This window comes from Martes martes (assembly GCF_963455335.1).
Source record: "Martes martes genome assembly, chromosome: 3".
In the NCBI taxonomy this organism is placed as follows: domain Eukaryota; kingdom Metazoa; phylum Chordata; class Mammalia; order Carnivora; family Mustelidae; genus Martes; species Martes martes.
In genome coordinates, this window is record NC_137890.1 from 130811420 (window position 1) to 130825081 (window position 13662).

The 13662-nt window shown below is 34.9% G+C and overlaps 1 protein-coding gene across 1 annotated transcript in view; it reads left to right on the plus strand.

Annotated features, from left to right (window-relative positions):
- CFAP210 (cilia and flagella associated protein 210) overlaps positions 1-9649 on the plus strand; it is a gene marked incomplete at its 5' end in the record, with an annotated part of 34305 nt that extends 24656 nt beyond the window's left edge. Inside the window, 3 exons of the mRNA XM_080799407.1 lie at positions 1994-2186; positions 2928-3092; positions 9193-9649. Coding sequence (XP_080655533.1) covers positions 1994-2186; positions 2928-3092; positions 9193-9537 — 703 coding nt within the window. The remainder of the gene's footprint in view (positions 1-1993; positions 2187-2927; positions 3093-9192) is intronic.
- Between the last annotated feature and the right edge of the window lie 4013 nt (positions 9650-13662).

Consider the following 13662-nt stretch of genomic DNA (forward strand, 5'->3'; position numbering starts at 1 on the left):
ATTATTCTCTCCTTCTTTGCCTCCTCATCACTCACACTGGACTTCTCCTATATCTTCTCTGGGGAATTCTGACCTCCCTAAACTCGTTCAAAAGAATCATTACTCAGATATCACCTTCTCAATGAGGCCTTCCCTGACCACCTTAATTAAAATTACAGCCCAACCCCACATTGCTTATCTGTTTATTTGTTTACTTTTTCCTCATTCCTCATTTTAATTATTTACTTTGTTTATCCCTCTATCCCAGCTGTAGTGAAAATTCTAGAACAGAGATTTAATGTTTTTGTTTACCGTTATATTCCCAGCACCTGGAATAGTTTCTGGAACATGGTAGGCTATCAATAAAAGTGTTTAGAGGGCACCTGGGTCGCTCAGTGGGTTAAAGCCTCTGCCTTCGGCTCAGGTCATGATCCCAGGGTCCTGGGATCGAGCTTCGCATGGGGCTCTCTGCTCAGCAGGGAGCCTGTTTCCCCCTCTCTCTCTGCCTGCCTCTCTGCCTACTTGTGATCTCTCTCTCTCTGTCAAATAAATAAATGAAATCTTTAAAAAAAAATAAGTGTTTAAAATATTGTTGTTGAAAGTCTAGATGCAGTATCACCTTTCCCACGAAGCCTTCCTCTTTTTTCTCATCTGCCTATGTCACTTTCTAGCTTTCTCATGGTGTGAATCACCCTTTGCTATGTATTGTTATTTGCATAAATGTCTTTTCTCCACTTTAGACTATAATTTCCTTGGGATATTCACTGTGTCCTTTCTTCTCACTTTTCCTACATAGCTTTGCAAATTCACTCAATACATTAGTGATTCTGTCACATCTAAATTAAAAAGTATTTTTCACCCAATCCCAAATGAAAACCTTTATTCCTTTAACAAATACCTAGTTATTGTTAATGACATGCCTGTCACCATTCTCGGCTCTGAACTAGAGAGCGGATTTACCCATTCTCTGACCTCAGGAATCTCATAGTGTAAAAGGACAGTTATCTATCTTCATATAAATAGATGAAGTCGGGGCACCTGGGTGGCTCAGTGGGTTAAAGCCTCTGCCTTTGGCTCAGGTCATGATCTCAGTTGGGCTCTCTGCTCAGCAGGGAGCCTGCTTCCTTCTCTCTCTCTCTGCCTGCCTCTCTGCCTACTGTCTGTCAAATAAATAAATAATAATATTTATATTATTTTATAAATATATTTTATATTTTATATATTTATATAATATATTTATATATAAAATATATTTTATAAATATAAATATATTTATTTATTTATTTATTTAATATATGTCAAATAAATAAATAAATAAAATCTTTAAAAAAAATAGATGAAGTCAGGGGGCATCTGGTGGCTCAGTTATTAAGCGGCTGCCTTTGGCTCGGGTTGTGAACCCAGGGTCCTATGATCAAGCCCCGCATCAGGCTCCCTGTGTGGCAGGAAGCCTGCTTCTCCCTCTCCCCCTGCTTGTGTTCCCTCTCTTGCTGTGTCTCTCTCTCCGTCAAATAAATAAATAAATAATAGATGAAGTCAGTAAAGTGCTATGAATAAATTATAAACAGACTATATAGTAAGAGGATAGATTTATTCAGGTTTTGATAACTTTTACTAGATATTTTTGAGGTTTCATTTAAAGAAAGGCCTTTATTTTATAACCTAAGCCTCCAGCGTTAGAGGGAACAGGGTGTCTGATTAAGTATTTTGGAAATTTTTCATTGTGAGAATTTTAATACTTTATTTCCTACATACACACACACACACACGCACACACACATACTTACACAAGATATAAGTATTAGTCCCTTTAGATTTTTAAAATATACTTCATTCTAAAAATAAAGTATTAAAAATAGTCTTCACTTAAAATAATCAGTACATATATAAGGAACAATGAGGCTCCTTTCAGTTTTGTAAAAAACTATAAAATACCCGATTTCTAATGAAATTATTTTGGCTCATAACAAATCTATTCATGAAGATTTAACAAATAATGGTTATTTTGTTATAGGCTAATGGAAGAAAGGAGAGAAAGAATAAATAACTTTCTGAGTGAACTAATGAAAGAGAAACTTGACAATGAAGATTTGATTATTGCTAGAGATACTGCAGAAGCTGAGGCTGAATGGGAAAAAAGAGAAAAAGAAAAATATGAAAAAAACAAAGCAGAATTAAAAGCAATTGCAGGATATAGAGCTGTTGTGGTAAGCAATTCAATTATGACAAATAAAATTTTTTAAAAAATTAAGTCCTGTGCTCGCTTCTGCAGCACTTTTACAAAAAAATTAAGTCCTTTGCACTGTAGTTTCCACTCCTTTAGCCTCTCTGACAAAAAACTAGCCAAGATTTGAAAAATAATGTATGAGTTATCTTCCTATATTCTTGAAGTCAGGCCATGTTTAATTTCTAAAAGAAGCTCACATGATAATCAATTATAAATAAGATATTCATAGACACAAAATAATAATCTCTTTTGTTTCAGAACCATCTGAAATGCAAACATTGTTATTCACTTAATATACATTTGAGTGTTCTTAAGACTAACGAAATACAAATTACCCTATTGCATTTCTGTATTTCTTAATCCTTCAGATAATCCTTATGTCCTATATAATTGACTGTTGTAATATTTAATTTAGTTTATAAACACTATTGCAATTAATTTTTTACCTACAAATATTCCTCTACCTTAGGAAGATCTTGCTATTCTGTTCCTGTATTTTATTTTTTAAACCAGTATCATTAAACTTTCCATTGTGTGTTTCCTGTTATTTGAGAAATAGAACAAAACCAAAGTAAACCAACCATGTAGGAATCAGCCCAGATTCATATAACTTTTGCCCTTGCATTGCTCCTGGCTTTCTGCTTGGAGCTTCCTAATACTGCTTTATTAGCACTGGTTGATTTTTTAAAAAATGTTTTTCTCTTTGCCTTTTAACATCTAGATGAAAAATAAAGAGGAAGAAGAAAGACAGAGGAAACTAGATGCTAAAGAACAATTGCTGGCTATCATGAAAGCAGATCAGATTTTCCAAGAGCATGAAAAGGAGAAAAAACGCAAAGCTGATAAAGAACGTCAAGAACTTCAACATGCCCATATTCAGCAAATGGTAATTATTCTTAAATGTTTATACTTATTTTAACAATAAATATGTAATGTAGAATTCATGCTAGTTTTCTGTTTCCCAGGTGGTTTCATCTGTCAAATAAGATCAAATGACCATTATGGTTATGACACAATAAAATATATAAAAAATGTGGAGTTAATTTCTCTTTTTATCTGTATTGAGGTTCCCATACTAGGTTTATGTCCTTTGCACAGATATTTATCCTTCTATTTACTGTACATACTAAAGAAAATGCAAATTCATATGGCAGGCCATGATGCTTATCTTCTTAGTTTTACTTTTTCTTCCCTCTTTATAACTACAGCCCAGAGATTATGTTGTTTGGGAGCTCAAAGGTTTCAGAGTTGTGGTGCTAGGGGTACCAGAAATTTTAGAACACATATAGAGGACGTGGCATTTCATCATTTATGACTTAAAACTGTTTTCCAAAATGGCTATACCATTTTCCATTCCTACCAGCAATATATGCGAGGACCAGTTGTTCCACATCCTCATCAACACTTGTTTTTGTTATCCTAAACAATTTCTAGTGCAGTGATATGTCTTGGTGTTATTTTGCATTTCCCTAAAGACCAAAGATTTTGAACATATGTTCATGTCCTTTATAGACATTTGTGTGCCTTCTTTTATGAAGTGTGTTTGCCAATTATTCAATTGGGTTGTTTGTGGAGTTTTTAAAATAAATTATTTATTTGAGAGAGAATGCACAAGCATGCGGCAACAGCAGAGGGAGAGGAAGAAGCAGACTCCCTGCTGAGTAGGGAGTCTGACATGGAGCTCCATCCAAGAACCCTAGGATCATGACCTGAGCCAAAGGCAACTGAAACCCAAGCACCCCTGGGATGTTTCCTTATTATTGTGTTTTAACATTTTTTTAAAGTGTGGTAGAATATACATAACATAAAATTTGCCATTTTAACCATTTTTCAGTGTACCAGTTCAAGGCCATTTAGTGCATTTACTGTCACCACTGCCCATCTCCATAACTTTTTCATCATCCTACAGTGGAATTTTATCTTTTCATTCCCCCTTTCCACCAGTCCCTGGTGACCACTATTCTACTTTCTGTCCCTGTAAATTTGAATATTCCAGGTACCTCATACTAGTGGGATCATATCTGTCCTTTTGTATCTGTATTATTTTACTTAGCATAATATCTTCAAGACTCATCCATGTTTTAGCATGTGTCAGAATTTCCTTTTTTTATTAAGGCTGAATAATATCCTATTGTACATATAGACCTTATTTTATTTATACATCCACCCATCAGTGGACATTTGGGTTGTTTCCATCTTTTGGCTATTGTGAATAATCCTTCTGTGGATAGGGTATTCACCTATCTGTTGAGTCCTGCTTTCAATTCTTTTTTTTTTTTTAAGATTTATTTATTTGACAGAGAGAGAGCACAAGTAGGCAGAGTGGCAGGCAGAGGGAGGAGGAGAAGCAGGCTCTCTGCAGAGCAGGGAGTCCAATGCGGGACTCGATCCCAGGATCCTGGGATCATGACCTGAGCCAAAGGCAGCTGCTTAACCGACTGAGCCACGCAGGCGTCTGAGTCCTGCTTTCAATTCTTTTGTCTATATATACAGAAATAGAATTGCCAGATCATATGGTAATCCTAGGTGTAACTTTTTTAAGAACCACTGTTCTATTCCCTTTTTTTCTTTTTAAGATTTTATTTATTTTGAGAGAGAGAAAGAAAGAGTGTGCAAGCAGGGGGAGTGGCAGAGGCAGAGAGTGAATCCCAGACTCCATGCTGGATTTGGAGCCCTACCCAGGGCTCAGTCCCACAGCTCTGAGATCATGACCTGGGCTGAAATCAAGAGTCAGACAGGTGCTGACTGAGTCACCCAGGTGCCCCTTGAACGACTATACTGTTTTCTATAAAGCTGTACCACTTAACATTCCCACCAGCAATATTCAAGGGCTTTAATTTCTCTGAATACTCAACATTTGTTGTGGTCTGGGTTTGTTGTTGATGCTTTTGTTGTTTATAATAGCTGTCATAATAGGTTTGAAGTGGATTTCACTTGTGGTTTTCATGTGCATTTCCCTAATGATGAGTGGTATTGAGCATCTTCTTCTGTTTATTAGCCATTTTGGTTCAGCCTGAATACTTCCTGTAGCATGTTTTATAGCACAGGTGGGTTAGCAATCAATCATTTCAATTTATGTGTTTGTGTAAATGCCTTTGTCTTCATTTCATTGGGTATGAAATTACTGGGTATCATTCTTTCCCAGCCCTTTGAATATATTGTTCCATCATCTTCTGGCCTTCATTGTTTATCATTAGCAATCTGCTGTTAATCATATTGTTGGTCCCCTAAATGTGATGCATCATTTTTCTCTTGCTGGTTTCAAAAATTCCTCTTTATATTTTTGGCTTTCAGTAAATTGACAGTTTGCTTGACAGTCAACCAATAATGTGGGTAGAGCTTATGTTCAGTTCATTAATGTAATGATTTTAACCCTGGCGCACAAGCAATGTGTGGGTTGAGGATGTTATTCCTAAGAACAGCAAATTCACCATTTCCCCCAGGTTTCTAATTTTTGCTAAACTCTTTGGGGTCCCTTGTGTGAATGTGTAGTTTATCAATGAGACAAGGATGTCTTCAGCCCTTCTATGCCTATCTCACTTCCAGAATCTTTCCCTTCAATTTCTAGCTGCTTTTCTACTCAATCCAAATGGAATCTGCCATCATTGTCCAGCAAATCTGCAAGTTTTCACCACCTGAGCTGGAGGGATAGCAATATCCCCCAGGCAATCTTCCATTTCTTACCTGATTTAGTAGCAGTTTTTCATGAAAACACATTTCTCAAGTAGTTGCTTATACATGGTCATTTAACAGTGCTTTGAAATGGGAATTTCAATAATTAAGTAATAAGCTTGTTTTTTATAGAGGGGAAATGGCCAACCTCTTCATGTAGCAATTGACAGAAGTAGGATCTGCCATATTATTTTTAAGCAAATCCCAGATATCATTTTATCAATGTATATTTAAGTATATATCTCTCAAACTCAGGGACTCTACAAATTTACATAATCACAATTCCATTATTACATCTAAACCAATTAATATTCAGTGTTTAAATTTCCTTTAAATTGCCTTGTATTTTTTTAGTTTGTTGGTTTTTATTTATTTATTTTTTTTTTAAGTAGACTCCACGTGCAGTGTGGGGCTTGAACTCAAGACCCTGAGATTAAGAGTCACATGCTTTACAGACTAACCCAGCCAGGCACCCCTTAGTTTGTTTTAATCAGGATCAAATAAGGTTCATATATTCTATTTGGTTGATATGTCTTTCAAGTCTCTTATCTAACACTCCTTATCCACCCCTATCCTCTCTTAAGTTCTTAAGTTCTCTCTTTTTGTCTTTATTTTTTCTTTTACAACTTAGTTGTTGAGGGTTTTTACTGGTTTACAGGGATTGTCTTTTGGAATTACTACAGCCTGGATTTTTATGGATGAACCCCTGTTGTGTAGTTTATTATGTTTCCTGCATTTCAGGTAAAATCTAGTTGAGGTCAGATTCAGGTCCAAATCTTTTGGTGAAAACTCCTCTTATGTGGTGTTGTATACTTCCATCTGAAGGCACATGGAACAGCCTTTGATGATTATTGCCTTGATCTCTTAGTTCATGAGGTGGCAAGATACTGTTATTCTCTCATTTTTTCTTACTCATTTGCTCGAGTCTTCAAAGAACTTTTCATGATCAACAAGTTGGTTTCCCTAAGGTAGAGTTTTTAAAGAAAAGACAGAATACTTGATCCCTTCCCTTTATTTTCCAGTATTCAAAATAATTAGCCCTCTAGCATCTTCTAAGATGCTTGTTACTTTACCCCCAGCTGATATAATTTTTAGGAATTTAAAATGATGTTTTAAAAGTTTCTTTATGAACCTATTTATGCTTAATGCAATAAAAATTGAGGCATCAATCATATGATCCATTATGATAATCCTTCCCTTCCCTTGTCACTTTGTTTCTGTACTTCAGATGTTTCTCCTTGCTTCCTTAGTATCTTTCCACAAATTGCTATCAAACATATCCTAGTTGCTCCGTAAGTTACTAAATTATAGCATTTTACTTTTTATGAGAGTGGTTTTAGCTTTTTCTGATTTCTCAGTCTTTTTGAAGGTCATTTCCTACTTTTTCAAAGTCCTGGTATTGTATCACCAATTCAACAAATAGCACATAAGCCTTTTTTTTTTTCAGCACTTAAACCCTAATTTCGAATTGTATTTGAATTAATTTGAATTTGAGTTAAATTCCAAAAAATTGGTGTTTAATACGTTATTATTGCTCTATTTATTTATAAATTTCAGTGTACAGTAGTTACCAGGTTTGGGCTCTTTTATACTGAAGTGTTGGTTACTGATTTAGGAAAATATTTTCATAAATATTAAAGATATTCATATGTAGATAAAATCACTCAATTTTTGACAAACTCAAATTCAGCATTTCTTAAAATCCTGCTAAGACAAAAAGTTGTCCATCAAACTTCATTAAAATCACCTCATATAATCAGTTAAAAGAACAATGTTTTTGCAAACATAAAGAGTCAAAAGAAAAAAAACTATGAGATACAAATTGGCTTTTGGTAAATTGTTTAGAGTACTTACTCCACTCAGTTCCAGATCAACCAACGTACATTGGTAAATGTCATTTGTTACAACTGCAAGTTCCTGGGAAAATAAAATGTAATTGGTTTAATTTGGTTTAGATATTAACTCCTGATTTAACCTTATGTGGCTGGTTTAACCAATATACATATACAATACATGTATATATATAAAAATATAAATATAGTATATATGTATCTCATATAACATTTATATATGATACATATATATTGGTTTATATATATATATACATATATATGTGTATATGTATATATAGGTTTAATTTGGTTCAGATAGTCACTCCTGATTTAACCTTATTTGGCTGGTTTAACCAATATACATGGTATATTGGACTGACTCAGAATGGGGGATTTCAGTGAGTTCAGTGAGTTCCTCCAGAATAGCAGATGGCAGGAAGGGCACCTGTCTGGTTCAGTTGGAAGAACATGCAACACTTCATCTCAGGATCATGTGTTTGAGCCCCCCATTGTGTAGAGATTAAGAAAAAAAAGGATAGTGGATAGGTTGGAGGCAGTGATTGGTAGGTCTTCTATACCTGCCAAAGTACACATTTTTATAAATGATAGAAATAGGATTTTTAAAAAACATATAATGTATTATTAGCCCCAGGGGTACAGGTCTGTGAATCATCAGGCTTACACACTTCACAGCACTCACCATAGCACATACCCTCCCCAATGTCCATAACCCAACCACCCTCTCCCCTTCCCCCTGGCAACCCTCAGTTTGTTTTGTGATATTAAGGGTCTCTTATAGTTTGTCTCCCTCCTGATCCCATCTTGTTTCATTTTAGAAACAGGATTCTAAACTCAGTTATTTTTTACCTAAAATTCATGCTTTTAACTACTTTGTTATATTGTTTGAAGATATGTTATTGCATAAGGCTATTTCATTGAGCCACTGCTTGGAGCATACTACTGTGAGAAACATGGGAGTTTCTGAAATTATAGTATATATGGGTGCCCCTTGAACAATACAGGTTTGAACTGTGGGGTCTGCTTGTACATGGATTTTTTCCAACACATACATTGGAAAATTTTTTTGAGATTTGTTACCATTTGAAAAAACTTGGGAGATGAATCACATAGCCTAGAAATATGAACCCCCCAAATTAAGAAAAAGGTGTTATTTTAAGAACGCAGCATATAATACATATGTGCATACAAAATGTGTCAACTTTATGTTATCAGTAAGGCTTCTGGTCAACCATAAACTTTTAGAAGTCTTTTGGAGTCAAAAGTTATACATGAATTCTTTACTGTACCAGGAGTTGGTGTCCCTAACCCCCATGTTGTTCAAGGGTCACATGTAGTTTTTAAGTCAGAAATTGTTACCCATCAGTGAGTTTAGAAAATTCTATCTACAACTTCAAATGCTATGGATACTTAGAAAATTGATCTCTACCAATATGAAATTGCTTTTTTTTCTTTCCCATATAGGCCCAAAATAAATTTAATGCAAAGCAAGAAAAACAAGCAGAATTAGAGTATTACAGACTTACTGAAGCTCTTGTGGCTGAAAAGGAGAAGGAATTTCAGGATTATGCCAGAGAAGTAATTGAACTTGAGTCTGAATCAACAAATAAGTATATCTATCCTCTTGTAAAAGCTGTGCGGGAAGGACATGGAGGTGGCCGTGGACCAGTTTTTGTGGACAGAGGTGGATTAAGACCCAGTTATCAGGCAAATGATGTCACTGGAGTCCAGCTCCCTTTTTATAACTCTCAGGGATCAAAATATAGTAATTTTCAAAAGTCTAAGGGAAGGCTAGGTTTTACATGGTAGAAAAAAGTTTATTTTTTATTGAGAAGACGAAGTTGTAGCTAATATTATGAGCTACAAATAAGTGAATTTTATGCTTGTAATTTATTAATAAAGCTGCTCTTCATCAAAGTGCAATTATGTCTGTTTAATATCTTTCACTACCAAAGTTTAACAAATCCTTTGATAATGCATACACAACAGTGTAATTTTAGCCTTTAAAAATATGTATTCAGTAGCACTAAGTAGAACTACAATATTGTAAACCATTACCATACCTAGTTCCAGAATGTTTCATTCCTCCAAAGGGAAACCTAAGCAGTCACCTCCCACTTCCCTTCTCTCTAGCCTCTGGCAACCACTTTGTCTCTATGGATTTGCCTATTTTGGATATTTCATGTAATTATATGGGATCATACTGTGGCCTTTTGTGTCTGGCATTTTTTTCAGGTTTCATCCAAGTTTTACCATTATCAATACTTTGGTCCTTTTCATGGCTAAATAATATTCCATTGGAGGCATTATTCTCTTCAGCCGAAATTTATTTATCCTTCAATACTTTTTAGTTTCGAACACTACCAATATTATTACTAACAATAGGATTACAGAGTTTATGACTTGTGGCTTGTTTTGCAGAGTGTATCTCACTAGACATGTGCAAATTACTGTTTTTGAGTTACTTGAGGTAATTTTTCTACAAGTAGTTATATGAGCAATTTGATACAGGTGACTATGCATCAATCTGACTCAAAGGTTTGAGTTGTACAATAACTAAGTTTCACACATTCCATTGGTGAATGTGTTTAAGAGTGAAATACAGGTTATTTTCCTTCTTCACAGGGCTACAAAATTGTTTGGTAGTTCTTTTGGCCTATGGTTGCCACCATGTTAAAAATTACCCAGATGCAAAGGCTCAATGAACTAATAAATTCAGGGAACTTCTGCCATGTATCTTTTCCTTTAAATTGTTATAAAAGTACTATACATTTCTAGTTTTGGATAAAGCTAGCTTCACATTACAAAACAGGAAACATGTTTCTACAAAATGGCTAATTTCATAAATGTTTTATAACCAACCTAATCTGAGTGAAGAACATAAAACATTACTAGTTTTCTTCCCTTATGTAAAGTTTCATTGTATTACTTTTTTAAAAAAAGACCTTTTTGACAGAGATCACAAGTAGGCACAGAAGCAAGGCTCCCTGCTGAGCAGAGCGCACGACACGGGGCTCCATTCCAGGACCCCGAAACCATGACATGAGCTGAGGGCAGAGGCTTAACCCCGAGCCACCTGTACTTGGGCTGGTCTTTCTATGAGAGTTAAGCACATTAAAAACAAAAGGGCTGGGGCACCCAAGTGGCTCAGTTGTTAAGTGTCTGCTTTGGCTGAGGTCATGATCCCCGGGTCCTAGGATGGAGCCGGGCACTGGGCTCCCTGCTCTGTGGGAAGCCTGTTTCTCCCTCCCTCACTGTGTCTCCCTCTGTCAAACAAACAAACAAATCTTTGGGGGAAAAAAGTGCTATGCAAAGTTTTAAAAATTAATCACAAAACAATTGAGTGAAAAGGAATGACTTGCAAGGCAATCAGAACAGTGGAAACACAACTGTTGTAATCTGCCAATATAAGTAATCCATAGCTAAAATGTGTGGCTAAAGGGCACCTGGGTGGTTCAGGTCATGATCCCAGTGTCCTGGGATGGAGCCCTGCATTGGGCTCCCCACTTGGCAGGAAACCTGCTTCTCCCTCTCCCGCTCCCCTTGCTTGTGTTCCCTCACTGTGTCTCTGTCAAGTAAATAAAATCTTTTTAAAAAACATAAAATAAAATAAAATAAAATAAAATAAAATAAAATAAAATGTGTGGCTAAATCAGATAAGCACCTGTGTTCAACTCAGGTCATGATCCCAGGGTCCTGGGATTGAGCCCCACATTGGGCTCCCTGGTCAGTGGAAAGTGTGTTTCTCCCTCTACCGTCCCCCAGCTTGCTTGTGCTCTCTCAAATAAATAAAATCTTTTAAAAATAAAAGAATTCCTTTAAAAATTAAATAAAATATGTGTCTAAGATACATATTTTGGTATTGAGGGGGGAAATGTTTAACAATTATCAATCAGCACTTTAAAAAGGAAGTAACAGTATTAGGTTGGGAAATATGTTTTAAGAAGGAAGCCTAAAAAGCAATGAAAATAGAAAAAGCAAATTGATACTAAAAGTATTTTAATACACATTTAATTTACACAGTCCATATGAAGCACTCACATTTTACATATTCTCCTGGCTAAATAAAGCATTTAAAAACACACCAGAATTTGAGAATTTAATATCACCTCTTAACACATACAAACCACTGAATGGTCAGAACATTTTTATCTAACCATATATATTTTCAGTGACTAACTTTCAAGTTGGTGCATTTTCCCTAAATATATCTAAATTTAATTTAAATAAAAATAAAACCAAACAAGAAACCAAAAACTAGACAATTTGTTTTACGAGTCAATTAACATCTATATGGCTTTACAATGTTGAGTGTTATATTAAAACTGGCAGGCACAGGATATAATACAGTGTTCCCAATGCTGAGAAATTTGGAGGAACTAAAAAGCAAATGGTAGCATTCCAGTAGACAGTAATGCAAATTCCAAATCTAACCTTAGGTTTGCTGAGGCAAAAGACACATTGTAATCTGAAACATTATGATTTAACATTTACACTAGAATTTATCTCCAAACCTTCTGGAAATCATCACTGCTGACTAAATTCCTAAAGAAGCTCAGTATTGTTAAACTCTTTGCTCAGTTTTTCCTAATACAAATTCTATATCCCCAAGGGTAAAATAAAAGTATATTTTAGTTGATTTATCTTCATTATTTAGCTTTTAATAAAAATAAAGGTTGAATAACTAATACAACAGTAATTTTAAAAATACAAAACAAACTGTTATAGTTTATTTAATACAATGTTTAACTATAAAAGTTGATAGTTTCAGAGCTTAAATTCTGTAAAATGCAGTTTGCAGAAAACAGTTTTAACAGTTACTAGACTAATGATAAGAGAAGCAGCATTTTGAAACTAATTATACAATTGTGACAACAGCTTTATTCCTAAAGTTCATTAAAAAAATATACATCACAGTGACTTTTGAGCTAGGAAAAGAAGTCCATTAACTTCATTTGAATTTTTCCCTTCCACAGAGAGAGCAGCCACAACTTTTAACATCCCCACATACAAATAACCAATTCATTTATCAATCCTTCAAAGTACTAGAAACACACAAAACATAAAATCTACAGCACGGGCTTTTGGTAACATAGGAATTTGTATTAAAAAAAAAAAAAGAAAGAAAAAGCAGAAACACAACTTAACCCCACGACTTCCTCCTATACTTAAAAACAAAACCCCTCAACAACTCCCTTCTCCAACCTCGCTGATGGATTTTTATTTATGTTGTTTTTCTTTTAATATTTACTTCTTGTGTCACACCACAGGCCAGAGTTTACATTTGTCTGAATCCTTTAAAGGTAGCTGGGAAACCCACTATGGGCAGGTGTCAGCCAATGCTGCACTTCCTGGAGTTTATCAATTTTTAAAACAAGTATTGTAACAAAACACCTTTTCACAATAAACAGATTATAAATCTACAATCCTTGGAGTTTATTCACCTGTAAATGTATGAATACTAAGCTGAGTGATTATAATAAACATGACCAAAAGAAGACAGGAAAATACCCATTTTATGTTTCTTTGTAACAATCAACTATATGTGTTATATATTCAAAGTACCTTCTGGTGAAGGTAAAGGGAACAAGTTTCTATAGAAATTTATTATAAAAGGTTCAAAGTATGATGAAAAACAACTGCCACCTGGACTAAGCACAGTGAGCTATTAAAAAAAAAAATACTAACTTGAAAACGAATTAGAAGTCTCCTTTAGTATCACTACTCAAAATACCAGAAACCCAATGTGTTCCTGTCCATAACATTAAGAAATGTTTACTTCTCAGTTTCATACCTTTCACTGGGTACAAGAATCAAAGGCCATTCAGCAAAGCCGATATGAATCAGTATCACACTTGTGCAAATTCTTTGAAACTTCTATGAGGGCTTTAAGGAACTCTATTAGAAATTACAATGCTCTATGAATTCATTAAT